The 21,392-nt window shown below is 37.0% G+C and overlaps 1 protein-coding gene across 4 annotated transcripts in view; it reads right to left on the bottom strand.

Moving 5' to 3' along the window:
* The window catches only part of STXBP5L (syntaxin binding protein 5L), a 443,316-nt gene that overhangs the window by 287,725 nt on the left and 134,199 nt on the right, over nucleotides 1–21,392 (bottom strand). For all 4 annotated transcript variants that reach the window (XM_062208715.1, XM_062208727.1, XM_062208721.1 and 1 more), the window contains one exon: nucleotides 15,495–15,629. In XM_062208715.1, coding sequence (XP_062064699.1) covers nucleotides 15,495–15,629 — 135 coding nt within the window. The remainder of the gene's footprint in view (nucleotides 1–15,494; nucleotides 15,630–21,392) is intronic.

Here is a 21,392-nt window from a genome sequence, read left to right as displayed (position 1 = left end):
TATCAGTTATGTGTCATTCATCTGGATATCTAGTGTAATTGCTAACAGATAATTAAGAGTTCTAATAGTATACTGGTAAGAGAACCTTGGCTTTGTCAATTAAATTTATTGCACTCTAATACTGGCTTTTTAAATAATTCCTAGCTTAACTTATGTCATTGTACAATATGATGTCATGATTAAATATGATCTGACCTGGCTCAATTTTCCAAACACTTTCTTCATGAATTAATTGTACAAGATTAAATCTATCATGATCATATTTACATAATTTATTTCTTAAGCGCATATGAAAACTATAAAAGATTCGGCACAAAATAAAGATTTAAAATTGAAACTACTTAGAGCCAAAGAAAAAATGACAAATTATTGGAGCCAGCATGTGGCATAGTGAGTAGGACCACATCTGTGATGTTGGCCCCTGTTCTCATGTTGGAGACCCAGATGAAGCTCCTGGCTCCTGGTTTAGGACCTGTCCTGCCATGTTGCCATCTAGGGAGTGAACCAGTAGATGAAAGATTCTCTCTGTCCGTAACACTGCCTTTCAAATAAATAAATAAACCTTTTGTAAAAAAGAAAGAAAAATGGCAAATTATATAATACTAGGTGACCTTGATACAGAGTCTTCAGGGTAACCCAAAGAAATAAATACAAATGTATTAGAATATAATGAACTTTGTATTATATTTATCCTAAATCTTCTCATCTAAAATTGATTACTATTTATCCTGAATAATCCTGAGGGTTATAGATAATATACATATAACATCTATTATAATGGCAAACATGATATATATATTCAATAAATAGTACGTATGAGTATTATGATGCTGCTGGAAATCTGAGTTAGTATCTGCATGTTGGAATATATGGTGGAAGAAAAGAAACTAAATAGGGCTTCATAAAGAGTTTTCAGAATCATTCCTCAAGGCATTCCAGTCTGGTTGGAAAGCCCAGACGGAGCATTTCAGGCATAGAAAGCCAAGAGACTCCAGAAGAAAAAAGGTCCTACATAAAGGACCCCTGTGGGTAGGATTCCAATGGAAAGAAATGGCCACTTTTCTCTTAAGGGAAGAAAGAACTTCCACTTTGCTTATGGCATTGTCAAGCCAATGGATCCAAAAGGCTTCCATGTCAGTGGATCCAAAAGGTAGCTCATGTCAAGAGCCTTGGGTGATCACTGATGTCATACATAAGAATGTTATTTGTTAAATAAACAACAAGAGTCACTATGCACTAACTCCCCATGTAGGACCTCTGTCCACAAAGAGTTGTATAATGAGACTTAATAGTAAAATTTGTTCTCAAGAATCACTTTTATTTAGCGTATTAAATGGAGGATAATACTATGTCTCATAAGTTAAAGTTACGTCTAAGGGTTCATAAGAGATGTACCATCCTTTGGTTCTTCTTTAAAGACAATTAAGTTTCTAAAAGGAAAGGAGGAGGAGGAAGGAAGGGAAGAGGTAGGTACAGGACAAAATCACCTTTGAGAAGCAATAACATAGACCAGCCCTTGTCTAGACTGTTGAGGTTCAGTTCTCTTAGTTTTTTTTTTATTCCATTCTTCCTTTTTCCTTTCTTTCTGCTTCTTTTTTTTCTTGGACTAAACAGGAGAGGGAGGAGGAAGGGGGAGAGTGGGTGGGAGGGCAGGTATGGTGGGAAGAATTACTATGTTCCTAATATTGTATTTATGAGAGACATACAAATAAAAAAAAAGAAACCTTAATTTAAAAAGTTCAGAGTTTTTTACAGTTCTTTCTATGTTTATATTTAATATGTCATTTGTACATAAATATGGTATTCTATAACATAATAATTGCTTATGATAAATGACAACCACCTTAATCTTCAGGGACTAATAAAAGCCAACAAACCACAAACTGACATCCATCCCTTGGGTTTGATTGTACCAACATTTACCAAAGTATACTCCCAGATACACTGGTGATGATTCAAGATGTTTAATGTACAGTGATCCATATTTTAAAAGTTTGGGAAACCCTGAACTAAATTAAGTATTTTTTCTTTAAAGAACTTCCTAAGCCTGTACTATGCAAATAGTCAATATATCCCAGAATTATTGGTTCATCAAATTTTTGTTGTTGTTGTTGATCATATTAAAGGAATCACTGAAAGATATTTAGGAAACTCCAGTTAAAAGAAATGCAAAATTCTTCCATTTATATTCTTGGATTCTAGTAAAAAAAATAATTAAATTAAAATTCTTTGATTTGTAGTGATTTCTCAGGCTACAGAAGAAATTTTCATTGTTTTTAAAAAGACTTAGGTGTTGACATTGTAGAACAGTGAGTTAAACTATACAGGCATTAGTTGAAATCCTAGCTGCTCCACTTAAAATCCAGCTCCTTGCTAGTTCCAGTTTAAGAAATCTCCACACTGTTTTCCACACTGGCTGTAGTAATTTACATTCCCAACAGTGTGTAGGTGTTCCCCTTTGTACACATTGCCAGCATTTGTTACTCTCTGTGATTTGGATTTTAGCCATTTTGACAAAGTTGATGTGGTATTTCCTTGTCGTTTTGATTTGCATTTCCCTGACAGCTGGCAATGTTGAGCATTTTTGCATGTATTTGTTGGCCATTTGTATTTCCCATTTTGAGAACTGTCTATTGAGGTTCTTTGCTCATTTATGCATCCAATAATTGAATTCCTGTTACCCAAGTGGGGATTTGGACTGAATTGCTGCCTCCTGGCTCTGCCCTAACCCAGACCCAACCACTGCACACACTTTGGAGAGTGAATCAGTGAATATGGTATCTGTCCTCCCTCCTTTCTCTCTCAAACAACAAATAGAAAACAAAGAAGTAAATAAGTACTTTGATGACCAAACAAAACATACCCGTGGAAGAGATCCCAGATGGCTCATAGTGAGAAGCCACACTGACTTCAGCAGCAGTTGGACATGAAAAATATAAAGAACCACGTTTCCAAAGGTCTGACAGAAATTTTCAATGAGTGACAGAACAAAACATAGACTCTGTGGGACAGCAAAGAAGGACAGACACATTGCTGAGGCCAGCCATGTAGTGTAGCAAGTTGCCAGCTGGGAGTCACCATCTTCCCATGTCACAGTAAGAAGAAGTTGCCCTGATCAGTCACTGGTAGCTTTAGCTGAGGGAGAATTCCACAGTTACCCACTGACTTTAACTCCAGCCAGGGGAGCTGACTCAGATCTGAGCAACTGTTTGTCCCTAAGAAAGGAAATCAGATTGCCTATTTCCCCTCCTCCACCTATGCAGAGTGCTAGGATCAGTTGGCTGAGAAAAATCACACAGCTTATCTCTGTACTGCTTGATCAGAGCCAGAATCAGTGCAATGTGCAGAACACAGAATACATCCCTTACATCCTGCAACTGTGAGACTTTGGGTCACAAGCCCTGGATTCAGGGAGATTCACCTCAGCTCATGGGGCTAGCAGTAGCAGCAGACTATTAAAAAATCCAAACCAGACTTCAGAAAGTTCCCTCTAGTTCAGGGTGTTGGGACCCCAGGTACATAACCCAGAAACACCCTTGCATGCCATGTGAGAACTGGGGGAAGTTTCTTCTATTGCCTTGTGGAACTGAGACTGTTGATGTTATATTAAAATCTTTGGAGAAATCTGCTTTCACTCACAGTATCTGGAGTCCTCTATTCTGTATTGGTCTGTTTCAGATATGAGTCTGCCACTATCCCCAAACCTGGCTCCCACCCTAAGAGATCTGAGTAATGACCCCATTCCTGTAGTACTAGTACTGTTAACAATCAGTGCTAATTTCCTCAAAGCCACTGGAATCTATCCAGTAGACCTACGAAAGAACCTGCCTGCATTCCATCACTGCACACCCATACCTGCCAAGGCAAATCTCTTGTATATCCTGTAGGACTTGAGCAGGGTTGAGGTCATATTCCCTAATCCTGGGGCTAAGGCTACAGTTTTTATAAGCCCCAGCATTAGTAGCACTCTCTTGGCAGGATGAGAGGAATGGCCCATCCCTATCACAGAGGCCTAAAGCCACAAGTGTTGGTGCAATAAGCCCCATCAGCACTCAGGCTTGCCAATGGGACAAAGGAATGGCCCCTTTGGTCTGTTTCAGCACCAAGAACAAGGTCCTGGTTATCACAATCCACAGTGTAACTAACAACTCTCTGGGGACTGAAGATACACACCCTAGGACACTCACATTCACTTCAGTCATGCTTCTACCCCTATGGATAGCAGACCACACCACCCCGCACCCCTGGTCATGTACACACACAACTTACAGATTAAAGCAAAAGAAATCACGTATGGGTTTGCCTAAAACAAAAGCCAAAGCAATAGGCCAAGTGATACCCTATATTCCATCTAAACCATAAACTCTTTTCCAATAAAACCTTCTCCATAAAGAAGGGACTATTATACCAGAAGCACAGATGTCATTGTAGGGAAACAGGAAACATGAAGAAGCAAGGTAGCATGATACCTTCACAAGAATGCACCAATTCTCCAGAATTAGATCCTGAACTGGAGAAAATCCCTGAAATGCCAGAACTAGAATTCAAAATAATGATTGTAAGGAAATTCAATATGATGCAAGAGAATACAGATCGCTTACAGAAATGAGGAAATCAATAAAAGACTTGAATGAAAAATTCATTAAGGGGATAGAAATCATTAGAAGAACCAACTAGAAATCTTAGAGATAAAATCTTCTATCAGTGAAATAAAAAATACCATTTAGAGCTTTTTTAAAATTTTTTTTAGAGCTTTAATATTAGGATGGACCAAGTGGAGGAAAGAATTCCTGACCTAAATTGTCAACAATCTTGAAATAACCCAGTGAGACAAAAATAGAGAAGAATGAAAAAGAATGGAGGAAGACCACGTGAAATATGGGATACGATTAAATGACCAAATATTCATATTGTAGGAGTTCCTAAAGGAGAAGAAAAGTAAAAAAGCAACAAGAACCTCCTAAATGAAATAACAGTTGAAAATTCTCCAGGTCTTGAAAGAGACCTCAGGCAGGCGGCATGGTGCAGAGGCTAATCCTTTGCTTACAGAGCTGGCATCCCATACAGGCACTGGTTTGAGTCCCAGCTGCTCCTCTTCCAATCCAGCTCCTTGCTATGGCCTGGGAAAGCAGCAGAACATGGCTCAAGTGCTTGGGCCCCTGCACCCATGCAGAAGACCCCGAAGAAGCTCCTGGCTCCTAGCTTTGGATTGGCCCAGCTCCAGCCGTTGCTGCCATTTGGAGAGTGAACCAGCAGATGGAAGTCCTTTCTCTGTTTCTCCCTCTCACTGTCTGTAACTCTACCTTTCAAATAAATAATAAAATAAAAATCTTAAAAGAAAAGAAAGACATGGACATCAAATACAGGAAGCTCAAAGGACCCGAGCAGACTCAGCTGAAAAGAACTTCCCCCTGATATATTGCCATCAAATTCTCAAAAGTTAAGGACAAGAGGAGCATCCTAAGGACAGTGAAAGAAAAGCTTAAAGTTATAAGAAAAAACACTTAGACTAATAGCAGACTCCTCAGCAGAAACTATATAGGCCAGAAGAGAGTAGGATGATATATTCAAGTTCTTAAAGGAAAAAAAAAAGTACAATCAAGTCTATTATTTCCAGTGAAGCTAGTTAGAAGTGAAGGAGAAATAACATATTCCCTGAACAAATAAAAAATGAGATCAGATCAGCCTTATAAGAAATTCTGCAGGGAGTTCTACATTAGAAGTAATCATAAAATCACATGACACTACTAAATTCACTAACAGAGCAGGTATAACAGGTATAATCAGCAACCAATCAACAAAATTATAGGTATTAGTTCTAATACTAACCTTTAAAATAAACAGATTAAATTCCCTAGCCAAAAGACTTATGTTGGCTGAATGGATTAAAAAAGCAAAGTCCACTATTTGCTGCCTATACAAAACTCACCTCCCCCCCAAAAAGATACATATACCGTGAAAATGAAGGACAAGAAAAAGATACCAGCAAAATCAAAACCAGAAATGAACAGAATATCCACTCTCATATCAGATAAAAACAGTATTTAAATAAAAAGTGTAAAAAGAGACAAAAAGGGACATTATATTTTCATAACAGGATCAAATCAGCAAGAAGATATGAAAAATCATAAATATATATGCATCTAACTAACACAAGACCATGCAGATATATGCAGCAAACACTATTAGACCTAAAGGGAGAGATGCAATAATAGTGAGTGACTTCAACACCCCACTCTCAACAATGGGCAGACCACCAAGACAGAAAATCAACAAAGATACTCTGGAATTGAACTATACTATTCAGAATATGGATCCAACAGATTCCACCAAGAGGATGTCATAATTCATTAAACCAATTCAGTAAAATTGCAGGTTACAAAAAACTTTATATGTTTATATGCTAAACATGAACTCATTGAAAAAGAAATGATCAAAGAAATCCAAATCACAATAACCACAGAAAAATCAAATATTTAGGAAAAAATTTAACCAAAGAAGTGAAAGTTCTCTACAATGAAAACTATAAACATTGATGAAAAATATCATGATGAACAGAAAAGAAGCAAAGGTACTTCTTGCTCACGGATTGCAAGTATTAACATTATTAAAATATCTATACTACCTAAAGCAATCCACAGATTCAATGCAATCACTATCAAAATACAAATGGCATTCTTTACAGAGTTAAGAAAAACAATCCTGGGGCCCAAGTTTTTGCTTAGTGGGTTACAATGCCGGCATTCCATATGAGTGCCAATTTGAGTCCCAGCTGCTCTCCTTCCAACCCAAACCCCTGCTTATGCACCTGTGAACACAGCAAAAGACAGCTCAAGCCCTTGTGCCCCTGAACCCACATGGAAAGCCTAGATGTAGTTCCAGGCACCTGGCTTTGGCTTGGTCCATCCCTGGTCTTTGTGGCCATTTGAGGAGTAAACAAGCAGTGGAAGACCTGTGTCTGTATGTGTGTTTGTGTGTGTCTCCTACCCTGTAACTCCGGCTTTCTAATAATAAAATAAATCTTTATAAAATAAAGAAAAAAATCCTAAAATTAATATGGAATCACAAAGACCCAGAGTAGCCAAAGTGATCTTGAGAAAATAGCTAATTCAGTCAATCAATCAGGAGGCATCATAATACCTGACTTCAAAGCATTCTACCAAGCTTTAGTAATTAAAACAGCATGGTACTGCCACAAAAATTAAAATGCAGATCAATTGAACAAAGAGCCCAGAAATTAATCCAACTGATAAGCCAACTGATTTTTGACAAAAGTGCCCAGACCACATATTGGAGTATGGATTATCTCATCAATAAACCGTGCTGGAAAAACTGGATGTATATATGTAAAAGAATGCAATTAGATTCCTACTTCTTACCATATACAAAAATCCACTCAGGATGGATCAAAGACCTAAATCTAAGACCTGAGACTATGAAATTATTGGGAGAAAATGTAGAGGAAATATTTTAAGACCTTGGTATAGGTGACAACTTCTCGCATAAGATCCCCAAAGCACAGACAACAAAAGCAAAACTACACAAATGGAATTATATCAAGCTCAGAAGCTTCTGAAAAGCAAATTAAACAATCAATGAAGTAAAGATACATCCAACAGAATGCAAAAAGTATTTGCAGGCTACCTATCTGTCAAAGGATTAATATTCAGAATATATCAGCAACTCAAATATCTCAATAATCAAAAAAAGCTACCAATCCAGTTAAGAAATGGGAAGAGAGCCTCAAAAACAGTTGGTTGTTAAATACATGAAAAGATACTCAGTATCCTTAGCCATAAGGGAAATGCAAATCAAAACCACAATGATATATTACCTCAATCCTGTCAGAATGGCAATTATCCAAAACACAGTAACAAATGCTGACAAGGATGTAGGTAAAGGGGAGTGTATATCAGTGTAGCCACTGTATGAAAAACAGTGTGGAAATTACTTTTAAAAATTAGAAATAGATTTGCCCACTACTGAGTATAAACCCCAAAGACATAACACATTGTATCAAAGAGATACCTACACCACATGGTTGTAGCACCACTGCTCACAGCAGCCAAAATTTGTAACTAACCAAGGTGTGCATCATCAGATGAATGGATAAAGAAAATGTGGTATAGGTATACAATGGAATGTTATTCAGCTAGAAACAAGAAAGATTCTACCACCTGCATCAAAAGGGATGCAACTGGAGGACATAATGTTTAATGAAATAAGACAAATATTGCTTATTCTCCCTTATATATGGGAGCTAACATTTAAAAAAAATCAAAAAGAAAAACAAAAAGAGAAAGAAATGCCAGGTTTATCACTATTGCTGCAAATACAGGTTGTTAATTTTCTATCTTTGTTAAACCAATGACTAGAATGATACAATACTATGGTTTTAATGACCTATGGTTATTTTTAACTTTACTGTATATGAGTGAAATGGTCATCTTTTCATGTGATTGTTTACAGTCCTTACCTATATTCCCACTGAATCAGGGTCTTTTTACTTTCTCTTGTTTAACTCTTTATTTAGTGGAACATTAAGCCTTTAACCATAATGTAAATTAAAAACATGTTACCTCAAACATTAAGAGAAATAAAGAGAAAAAGAGGGAAGTATCATTGTATTCCTAGAATTGCATCTATGAACTACATGAATCTGTTCTCTTTGTATTAATATATTAACATGAGAATCGAAAAAACACAAAATAAATGAATGAACTTGTCCAAACCAAAAATACATATATAAATATCTGTGAGTTACAATTGGTTTGCTGGCAACTAATTTGATACATCTTTTCTTTCTTTTAAAGATTTATTTATTTGAAAGGCAGAGTTAGAGAGAGGGAAAGACAGACAGAGAGATCTTCATCCACTGGTTCACTCCCCAAATGGTCACAACAGTCCAGACTGGATCAGCTGGAAGCCAGGATTCAAGTCTCCCATGTCGGTGCAGGGACTCAAGCACTTGGGCCATCCTCTGCTGCTTTCCTAGGTACATTGGCAAAGAGCTCAATTGGAAGTGGAACAGCCGGGAACGGAACCAGTGACCATGTGGGATGCCTGCATCAAAGGTGGCAGCTTTCCTATGATGCCACAAGGCTGGCCCCAGTATCTCTTTTCTATATTCTTCATGTAAAATAATCTATTCTTTTGGTTTCAGCAACCTTTCTGATCTTATTACTTTGAGATCCATATAAACCACCTCCTACCATTCTCCTATCTCAACTTAATTTGAATGTCATAAATACACACAACTCAACCTACCTAAAATCGAACTCATTATCTACCCAAACACTTCTCAATCGCCTGCACACTTTTACTAAGCTGCACAGTTATCTACAGCTGCCAAAACCAAACACCTGGAGGTCACTACAAATTTTCCTTTCACTCTTCCCCCTTCAATTTTCTAAATATTTCTTAAATCATATACTTCTATCCCTATGTCCATTATCATTTTGCCAAAAATACAAGCTTTCCTCTTCTCAATAATTTATGCATACCTCATTTCAGAGTACTCTTCCTAAATTATAAATCTGAGTAAGTTAAATCTGTGCTTAAAACTCTTCAAAACCTAGTTCCCTATTGGACTTAATAAAGTCCACATTCTCAAATTCTTTTGCAAGAGCTTTTGTGATATATGCCCTAATTCCCTCTCCATCTTTATCTCTTGCTGTCCTCCCCTGCAGCTGTTCCAACCAAGTAAAAATTACTTAAATTTCTGGACATGAAACATAAAATCCTCACATTCCTTCTTTTGGGCATTCTGTTCCCTCTGCATGTAATGCTATAACCACAATCCTTCAGTTATCTAAATGAAACCTTTTATGTCTCAGCATAGATGTAGCAACTTCTACAGATATTTGTCTGAGGCCCCATGTCTATTAGATGTCCTTCTTACAGAATTGTTACATTATATTTCTACTATACAAGTATTAGAATTGCCTTTTGATTTCATCTTGCCTCCAACAGACTGGAAGTACTAAGAGGACTGAAATTACATCTTCTTAGTTAATATTTCATTCTAGTTTCCTCTACATAATAGTGTTTAATAAATGTTTCAATGATTTTTAAATAAAATTTTAAACTTATAATGTAATTCTTAATTTCATTCTTAAATTTTTTATAAAGAAAAAAAGTTTACATTTTCAGAAATGCTAGGACTGCCATACATTTTACCATAGAAATTTTTTTAAAGATTTATTTATTTGAAAGTCAGTTTTACACAGAGAGAAAAGGAGAGGCAAAGAGAGAGAGAGGTCTTCCATCCACTGGTTCACTCCCCAGTTGGCCACAACGGCTAGAGCTGCACCAATCTGAAGTCAGGAGCTTCTTCCAGGTTTCCCACATGGGTGCAGGGGCCCAAGGACTTGGGCCATCTTCTATTGCTTTCCCAGGCTATAGCAGAGAGCTGGATCAGAAGTGGAGCAGCCGGGTCTCAAACCAACGCCCGTATGGGATGCCAGCACTACAGGCAGCAGCTTAACCTGCTACGCCACAGCGCCAGCCAGAAATATTTTTTAAATGGCATTCTAGTTCTATACTGCTATGGTAGCTAATATATTGAACACAAAATTGTAATGTATATGACTGAAACTGACTTTTTGAGATTTGATTATTGTTTACAGACCTTGTCTATATACTCCCATGGAAGAGAAGATTTTCCATTTTCTACTTGTTGAATTCTTTACTGAATGGAGGATTAAACCTCTGATTACAAAATTAATTAAAAGTATGTTATCACAAAAATTTAGAGGAAAGAAAGGAGGGAAGGAGGGTGTAAGCAAGACTGAGTAGTATCATTATATGCTCAAAATAGTATATATAAAATAAATGATATATGTTCTCTTTCTATAAATAAGAAAATCGCTAAAAGAGTAGATTTTCAGTGTTCTCACCACAAGAAGTTACATATCTGAGATAAATAAAAAAAAAAACACATGAATTATCTGACAAGTAGAGTTATAGACAGTGAGAGAGAGAGAGAGAAAGGTCTTCCTTCCGTTGGTTCACTCCCCAAATGGCCACTACGGCTGGCGTTGCACAGATCCAAAGCCAGGAGCCAGGAGATTCCTCCTGGTCTCCCTTTTGGGTGCAGGGGCCCAAGCACTCGGGCCATCCTCCACTGCCTAGAGACCTGGACTGGAAGAGGAGCAGCCAGGACTAGAACCAGCGCCCATATGGGATTCCGGCGCTGTAGCCGGAGGATTAATCAAGTGAGCCACGGCACTAGCCCCTCATGTGTTATTTTTATTTAGCTATTTTGCAGTGGATGTATGCTTCAAAAACAAAATGTTATATCTACCCAACTTTTTCAATTAAAGAAATAAAAATGTTAAAATCACATAGACAATAAAAAAGAATATTCTGCAAACATCGTTGTTTCTATAGGAAATTTGTTCGAAGTTTTAAATAATCAATATATGCATTTTGAAAACAAAAACTGGGGCCAGCATTGTGGGGTAGCAGGTGAAGCCACCACCTGCAGTGCTGGCATCCCATATGGGCGCTGGTTTGAGTCCTGGCTGCTCTACTTCCGATCCAGCTCTCTGCTGTGGCCTGGGAAAGCAATAGAAGATGGCCCAAGTCCTTGGGCCCCTAAATCTGCGTGGGAGACCTAGAAAAAGCTCCTGGCTCCTGGCTTCAGATCGTTGCAGCTCCGTCCATTGCGGCCAATTGGGGAGTGAACCAGTGGATGGAAGACCTCTCTCTCTTTCTCTCTGCCTCTCCTTTTCTCTCTGTGTAACTCTGACTTTCAAATAAATAAATAAATCTTAAAAAAAAAAAACTATTCATAATTTGGGGAATTCCCTAGGCTGGGAAAAAACACTGAATAAAAGTATCCAAGTAAGTACTTCAAATAGAAATGATATCATGGATTTTTTAAAGGCAACAATTACATTGTTCATATTTGAATATATATTTTAAAATTCACATTCTAAATTATATTATGAAAATACTTCTTAAGTGCATATGTTGTTATCGTTTGCTACACTTGATATATATTGACAGGAAATGGCTTGTATTTTTCTAATGTTATCAAGAGGTACAAAGCAATTTAAAGACAGTTCTGAGTGACTGAAAATAGGGCATTTAAAACTTTACCTATCAGAAAAGGACCATGTGGTTTTTTTTTTCTTCAGACTATTTGTTGAAGTATTTTACTATATGATCATTAAGAAATCTGAAAACAAATATTTTCAGATTTTTGTAAAAATTAAAAGTGGGAATGTGAGAGAGAGGAGAAGGGTGGAGCATCGATGGGAGGGATGGTGGGGAAGGAAATGTCACTATGCTCCTAAATCTGTAAATATGAAATACATTAAACCTGCATAACATATAAAATTTTTAAAGATGGAAAAATAAAAGACTAAAGGCTATTAAAAAAAAAAAGGAACATGTTTTTGGAAATTTGGCCTAAATAACCAATAAACATCAGGAGTTGGTGTAATGTTGTTTACTAATAATTTATTAAAGGTATTTCAAGAATATTTTCAGAGGCATGAAGTATTTGATCTAAGATAATAAACTCATCTTAATCACTTTAGCAGCATTCAACTAAACACAAATGATATATCTATACTTGTGTACTAATAATGAATTTGTTTAAAAGTTCTATACCTCAATCTTCTCTCAAGTTTAAGTTTGGTATGTTTTTATTAATATCTTAAAATAATGTTTTATAAAAAAATCAGTAAATTTAGCAGCACCATTTAATGTTTTTATAGGTCCTAAGATTATAGGAGGGCATTTCTCAAATAGCTAAAAAAAAAAAAAAGTATGTAACTCTCTTGGGAAACATAATTGTCCACAAGAAAAATTATTTTTAAAATATACATAGAACATTAGAATAATTAAGAGCAAAATAGAATATACCAACTATCACCAAAACATAAATAAAACTTGTAAATCAATAGTAGTACATAAATATTTATTATACTAATGCTTCAATAATGCCATTAGTCATTTAGCAGCCACATTGTGAAACCACAAAAATAACTATGAATAAACAGATTCTTCCTTGTGGCAGTTCTTAATCTAATGAAGAAATGAAAATTATCACTAACAAGAGATTTATTAAGACATAATAAAAAGAACATTGTAACAAGTATATAACTAGTAACACTCTTCACTATCAAGCAATATTAGTTTATGTGATTATAAAATAAATTGAAAGTACATCTTCAGGCCTGTGCTGTGGCACAGCGGGGGTAAAGCCCCAAGCCTGCAGTGCCAGCATCCTACATGGGTGCTGATTTGAGTCCCGGCTGCTCCACTTCTGATCCAGCTCTCTGCTATGGCCTTGGAAAGCACAAGATGGCCCAAGTCCTTAGGCCCCTGCACTCGTGTGGGGGACCAGGAAGAAACTCCTGGCTCCTGGCTTCTGATCAGCTCAGCTCTGGCCATTGTGGTCATTTGGGGAGTGAACCAGCGAATGGAAGACCTCTCTCTCTCTCTCTCTCTCTCTCTCTCTGGCTCTACCTCTTTCCCTGTAACTCTGTCTTTCAAATAAATAAAATAAAAAGAAAGTACATCTTCACAAAAATTAACAATATGAAAAGGAGGAAGAGGAAGGTGGGAGTAAGGGAATGAGGGGAGGAGGGCAGAAAGTATCACGTTCTTGAAACTACATATATGGGGACTGGTACTGTGGTATGGCAGGTAAAGCTGCTGCCTGCCGGGCAGGCATCCCATATGGGTGCTAGTTCAAATCCCAGCTTCACTTCCAATCCAGTTCTCTACTGTGGCCTGGGAAGGCAGTGGAAGATGGCCCAAGTGTTTGGCTCCCTGCATCTGTATAGGGAGACCAGGAAGAAGCTCCTGGCTCTTGACTTTGGATCGGCGCAGCTCAGGCCGTTGCAGCCAATTGGGGAGTGAACCAGCAGATGGAGGATCTTCTCTGTCTCTGGCTCTCTTTGTAACTCTTTCAAATAAATAAAAATAAATCTTTAAAAAAAAACTACATACATATACAGATCCGTTCCCTTTTTATAAATAAAAACACAAACACAAAAGAAATACTAGAATTAGGGAAAATTATAAAGATCAGAGCCAAGTTAATCAAAATATGATATTCTCATCAAAATTTTAGGATAATTTTATAATTTATATTTTATATATGAGATAAAGAGCCAGCCTCAAGTCAAACATATCTTAAGTACCTAACATGTACAGAGTCTAAACATTTATTAAGTAAAAATTATTGTCCTGATTAACACACTGACCAGAAGAATTGCTTATGTATGTACTTCAATGATGCTTTTGAAAGCCATGAAGTTTTACATTTGGAAGACTTCATATTTCATACGTGTAGAAACTTAAATATCTGTGCCATCAATTACATACTGAAAAAATTATATATGTATCTATATCACAACATGAAAGATATTGATAAATTTCTTCTATTTCAAAGACAGAATAGTATTTTTTTTTTGACAGGCAGAGTGGACAGTGAGAAAGAGAGACAGAGAGAAAGGTCTTCCTCTTCTGTTGGTTCACCCCCCAATGGCTGCTGCGGCCGGCGCGCTGCACCGATCCGAAGCCAGGAGCCAGGTGCTTCCTCCTGGTCTCCCATGCGGGTGCAGGGCCCAAGGACTTGGGCCATCCTCCACTGCACTCCTGGGCCATAGCAGAGAGCTGGACTGGAAGAGGAGCAACCGGGACAGAATCCAGTGCCCCGACTGGGACTAGAACCCGGGGTGCTGGCGCCACAGGCGGAGGATTAGCCTACTGAGCCTCAGTGCCGGCCAAGAATAGTATTTTAATGAATAGAAAAATAAGAAGGCATTAAAAGACATATGCATTGATCAAGATTATTTTTAATTAAAATAATTCATTCCCACTGAAAGTGGTTAAACTGAGGTTAAATATAAAGATGATTTCTATGTGTAACTCGTAAAATGAGTATTACTATTTTATTATTGAATTTTGTGAATATAAGCCTTATTAACAGTATTTGGAGCCAGCGCCACGTCTTACTAGGCTAATCCTCCACCTGCGGCACCAGCACCCTGGGTTCTAGTCCCAGTTGGGGCACCAGATTCTGTCCCGGTTGCTCCTCTTCCAGTCCAGCTCTCTGCTGTGGCCCGGGAGGGCATTGGAGGATGGCCCAAGTGCTTGGGCCCTGCACCCTCATGGGAGACCAGAAGGAGGTGCCTGGCTCCTGGCTTTGGATCGGCGCAGGGCGCAGGCCATAGCAGCCATTTGTGGGGTGAACCAACGGAAGGAAGACCTATCTCTCTCTGTCTCTCTCACTGTCTAACTCTGCCTGTCAAAAAAAAAAAAAAAACAGTATTTGGAAAGTCTAAAATGAACATATGTTAATTCCACCATACCAATTTATAAAGCTTTTATGATTTAAAATTATCTTAGCAAAACTTTTCACTTAATTACTAATTAGCAATAGATGGGTCAAATAACTAAAATTTGGTATATGTTATATAACTATATGAAATATTCCAAACAAATAAAATGACATCCAAGTTCAAACTTACAGTTCAATTGCCTTGTTCCACATGATAACATATCCAGAAAGAATGAAAGATTCAATATTTACAATATGAGTATTTCCTCTTTCCGTTCCAACATAGAGCCATTTACTCTGGAAAGGTAGATGACAGTAAGTAATTCTGAAAGAAAGAAAATTACAATTAAAATATCTAGTTTTACATGTGCTCAGCATTACATATTCCTTATATATATTATGTAGTGATAGATATATAAATGAAATTCATTATCTATTCAAGTAGCAGTTAGTTCTTAGTGAAGTATAGTATAGTATAGTACAGGTAATAGTATAGTACAGGTAATAACCATATATCATTAAAAAAAATGCTAACCATTATTTTAAAAGTTTCTATTTAGGTATGAATTTACATTATTCCTAATTCTGGAAGCAGCACTGTAAGACAGATATGCGTTTGTTTTAGAAGAAGAACCACTGAGTCTAGTTTTTTTTTTTTAAACCTAAGACTGACAGTTAATAAGTGGCAAAACTAGGATCAAATCCATTCTTGTTTGGTTGCAAAATTACCATTTTTTCACTAAGCTACATTGTTTGTTTCACTAAGACTTGTTCCAAAGAGAATAGGCACAAATAAAACATAAATGTCCAAGTTCATAGAGAAGTGGTAGCTGCATGAGATGATAAATTTACGTTTTAGTCATAAGCTTGGCAGTTAAGTAATAAAGTAAACAAACATAAAAGGTCAGAGATCCACTGTACTCTTCCTTCAAGTGTGACGCTTTGCTGTCATCTTTACTGTGGCCTCTGACCAGCTCCAAGATCAGTTCCATAGTTGGAGCAACCATGCCTCTTATAGGTGAAATGTGAAATATGGGAATTACCAGACTTCTATTCACATCATTATCACTTTCTCTAGTTTGGCTTAATCTTACTCTTTCTTTTTTTCTGTGTTTTTATTTTGAGAGACAGTGAATTATTGGGAGAATGAGATTGAGAGAAACAGATTTTCCATCCACTTGTTTCTTTCAGCTGGTAGTTCATCTCCCAAATGCTGCAGCAGCCAGGACTGACCCAGGTCAAATCTGGGATCTGGGAACTCCATCTGGTTATCCTACTTGGTGGCAGGGACCTAAGCTCTTAAGCTGTCACCTGCTGCCTACCAGAGTACACATTAGTAGAAAGTTGGAATTGGGAACTGAGCAGAGATTCAAACTCAAATACTCCAATATGAGATGTGGAGATAGCATGTGACATCTTAACTACCATAACTATGCCATAATCATATTCTTCAGTCAATCTTATAATTCATTATTGAATCACAATATTTCCTGGATTTACTTAGAAGAGCTAGTAAATTGCGGGAAGAGCTGAACAAAATTCTGACACCAATCAGACACACCAATAATAATAATAATGAAAAGGTGAATAATAAAATTTTAACATGATCCCATCTTCAACATATTTCTATGGGTGAACATCTAATTTGTATTTGTTCAATTAATACTCACAGTCTAGTTCACTTAATTTTTTATCAGTCTACCTCTTGGAATCAAACTTCATCTATTCAAAGCAGCCTGCTAAAATCACCTTGCACACTATATCCAAAAAAACTAAAAGCTCTACTATTACATAAGAAACTAGAGTCAACTTACAATCTAATTAATGTATAACCAATTGATATTGGCCAATTTTAATTATAAGCTAACGTCCAGAATTGCTGTTGCCAAGGGATAGTTAATAATGTTGCACAGGAACTAACTTGATGGTCATGTTTCTAGGCAATGAAAAATCAATTTTCAGGTCAATCTTAAGTAGGAAGAGAAAATTAATTATAGAGAGTCTGTAAGATTTCCTTATCTAATACATAGAGAGAGTATAAAAACATTAATTCTATAAAAGAAAAAATAAATCTAAGAATACAAGAGGAGCTGGTGCTGCGGTGCAGCGGGTTAAAGCCCTGGCCTGAAGTACCTGCATCCCTTGTGGGCGCTGGTTTGAGACCCAGCTGTTCTACTTCTGATCCAGCTCTCTGCTATGGCCCACTCTCTCCCTTCCTCTCTGTCTAACCTACTCTTTGTTGTTTTAACTTTTATTTAATAAATATAAATTTCCAAAGTACAACTTTTGGATTATAGTGATTTTTCCCCCCATAAACTCCCTCAACCCGCAACCATCCCATCTCCCACTCCCTCTCCCATCCCATTCCTCATCAAGATTCATTTTCAATTATCTTTATATACAAAAAATCAACTTAGTATATACTAAGTAAAGATTCCAACACTTTGTACTCACACAGAAACACAAAGTATAAAGTACTGTTTGAGTACTAATTATACCATTAATTCACATAGTACAAAACATTAAGGACAGAGATCCTACATGGGGAGTAAGAGCACAATGACTCCTGTTGTTGATTTCACAATTGACACCCTTGTTTATGATATCAGTAATCACCCGAGGCTATTGTCATGAGCTGCCAAGGCTATGGAAGCCTTTTGAGTTTGCCAACTCTGATCTTATTTATATATGGCCATAGTCAAAGTGGAAGTTCTCTTCTCCCTTCAAAGAAAGGTACCTACTTCTTTGATGGCCCCTTATTTCCACTGTGATCTCACTCTCAGAGATCTTTCATTTAGGCCTTTTTTTTTTTTTTTTTTTTTTTTTTTTTTTTTTTTTTTGCAATAGCGTCCATGCCTGAAATACTCTCATGGGCTTTTTAGACAGATCCAAATGCCTTAAGGGCTGATTCTGAGGCCAGAGTGCTGTTTAGGGCTTTTGCCATTCTGAGTCTGCTGTGTATCCTTCCCATGTAGGATCATTCTCTCCTTTTTAATTCTATCTATTATTATTAGCAGACATTGATATTGTATATTTAGCCGCTCTGACACTTAATACTATCTTTTTGATCAGTATGAACTTAAACAGATCACTTTAACAAGTAGGATGGCATTGGTACATGTCACCTTGATGGGATTGAATTGGAATCCCCTGGTACATTTCTAGCTCTACCATTAGAGGTAAGTCTGAGTGAGCATGTGCTGAACTATATATCTCCTCCCTCTCTTATTCTCACTCTTATATTTAACAGGGATCACTTTTCAGTTAAATTTAAACAACTAAGAATAATTGTGTGTTAATTGCAGACTTCAACCAATGGTATTAAGTAGAACAAAAAAACACTAAAAAGAATAAAATACTAAGTTGCCCCTCAATAGTCAGGACAAGGGCTGATCAAGTCATTGTTTCTCATAGTGTCCATTTCACTTCAACAGGTCTCCTTTTAGGTGCTTGGTTAGTTGTCACCGATCAGGGAGAACATATGATATTTGTCCCTTTGGGACTGGCTTATTGCACTCAGAATGATGTTTTTCAGCTTCTTCCATTCAGTTACAAATTACTGGATTTCATTTATTTTTACTGCTATGTAATATTCTATAGAATAAATATCCCATAATTTCTTTATCCAGTGTACTGTTGATGGGCATTTAGGTTGATTCCATGTCTTAGCTATTGAAATTGAGCTGCAATAAACATTAAGGTGCAAACAACTCTTTTATTTGCACTTTAATTTCCTTTGGGTAATTTCCAAGGAGTGGGATGGCTGAGTTGTATGGTAGGGTTATATTCAGGGTTCTGAGGAATCTCCAAACTGACTTCCATAGTAGCCTTACAAGTTTGCATTCCCACCAACAGTTTGTTAGTGTCCCTTCTTCCCCACATCCTCGCCAGCATCTGTTTTTGCTGATTTCTGTATGTAAGCCAATCTAATCGGGGTGAGGTGAAACCTCATTGTGGTTTTGATTTGCATTTCCCTGATGGCTAGTGATCTTGAACATTTTTTCATATGTCTGTTGGCCATTTGGATTTCCTCTTTTGAAAAATGTCTATTGAGGTCCTTGGCCCATCTCTTGAGTAGGTTGCTTGTTTTGTTGTTGTGGAGTTTCTTGATCTCTTTGTAGATTCTGTTTATTAATCCTTTATCAGTTGTATAGCTTGCAAATTTTTTTCCCATTCTGTTGGTTGCCTCTTCACTTTCTTGACTGTTTCTTTTGAAGTACAGAAACCTCTCAATTTCATGTAATCCCAATTGTTAATTTTGGCTTTGAATGCCTATGCCTCTGGGTCTTTTCTAAGAAATCTTTGCCTGTACGATATCTTGCAAGGTTTCTCCAATGTTCTCCAATAATTTGATGGGGTCGGGTGCTAGATTTAGAACTCTAATCTATGTTGAGTGGATTTTTTTGTAAGGTGTAAGGTAGGGGTCTTGGTTCATGCTTCTGCACGTGGAAATCCAGTCTTCCCAGCACCATTTGTTGAAGAGACTGTCCTTGCTCCAGGAATTCATTTTAGATCCTTGATCAAATATAAGTTAGCTGTAGATGTTTGGATTGATGTCTGGTGTTTCTAATCTGTTCCATTGGTCTATCCATCTGTTTTTGTACCAGTACCATGACCATGCTGTTTTGATTATAACTACTTTGTAGTATATCTTTAAATCTGACATTGTGATGCCTCCAGCATTGTTTTTTTGTTGTACAAGATTCCTTTAGCTATGTTGTTACATATGAATTTCAGCATCATTTTTTCCTAGATCTGAGAAGAAGGTCTTTGGTATTTTGATAAGTAACACATTGAATCTACAAATTGCTTTTGGGAGAATGGACATTTTGATGATATTGATTCTTCCAATCCATGATAATGGAAGATTTCTCCATTTTTTGGTATCCTCTTCTATTTCCTTAAGGTTTTGTGATTCTCATCACAGAGATCTTTGACATCCTTGGTTAAGTTTATTCCAAGGTATTTGATTGTTTTTGTAGCTTTTGAGAACGGGATTACTCTTAGAAGTTCTTCCTCAGCCATGGCATTGCCTATGTATAAAAAGGCTGTTGATTTTTGTGCATTGATTTTATATCCTACTACTTTGCCAAACTCTTCGATGAGTTCCAGTAGTCTCTTAGTAGAGTTCTTTGGGTCCCCTAAATAAAGAATCATATCATCTGCAAAGAGGGATAGTTTCAGTTCTTCCTTCCCAATTTCTATCCCTTTAATTTCTTTTTCTTGCCTAATAGCTCTGGCTAAATCTTCCAGAACTATGTTGAATAGCAGTGGTTAGAGTGGGCATCCTTGCCTGGTACCAGATTTCAGTGGAAATGCTTCCAAATTTTCCCCGTTCAATAAGATGCTGGTCGTAGGTTTTTCATAAATTGCTTTGATTGTATTGAGGAATGTTCCTTCTATACCCAATTTGCTTAGAGTTTTCATCATGAATGGGTGTTGAATTTTTATCGAATGCCTTTTCTGCGTCTATTGAGATAATCATATGATTTCTTCTGTAGTTTGTTAATGTGGTGTATCACATTGATTGATTTGTGAACACTGAAGCATCCCTGCAATGTATATGCACCTAATTACAGGGCAACATTTTATTTAAAAACTTGTTAAGGGGCTTAAAGGGAGACTTAGACCCCAATACAATAATTCTGGGGGACTTCAATACTCCACTCTCAGAGATAGACAGATCAACAGGACAGAAGATCAACAAGGAGACAGTAGATTTAAAAGACACCATAGCCCAAATGGATCTAACAGATATCTACAGAACATTTCATCCTACATCTAAGGACTTTCCATTCTTCTCAGCAGTACATAGAACCTTTTCTAGGATTGACCACATACTAGGCCATAAAGCAAGTCTCAGCAAATTCAAAAGAATTAGAATCATAACATGCAGCTTCTCAGACCACAAAGGAATGAAGCTGGAAATTAGCAACTCGGGAATCCCTAGAGCACGTGCAAACACATGGAGATTGAACAACATGCTCCTGAATGAACAATGGGTCATAGAAGAAATTAAAAGAGAAATCAAAAATTTTCTGGAAGTAAATGAGGATAAAAGCACAACATACCAAAACTTATGGGATAC

Source organism: Lepus europaeus, chromosome 2 (assembly GCF_033115175.1).
Source record: "Lepus europaeus isolate LE1 chromosome 2, mLepTim1.pri, whole genome shotgun sequence".
NCBI lineage: Eukaryota > Metazoa > Chordata > Mammalia > Lagomorpha > Leporidae > Lepus > Lepus europaeus.
The sequence above is the reverse complement of the archived record's forward strand: the minus strand, read 5'-3'. Positions and strand labels throughout refer to the sequence as shown.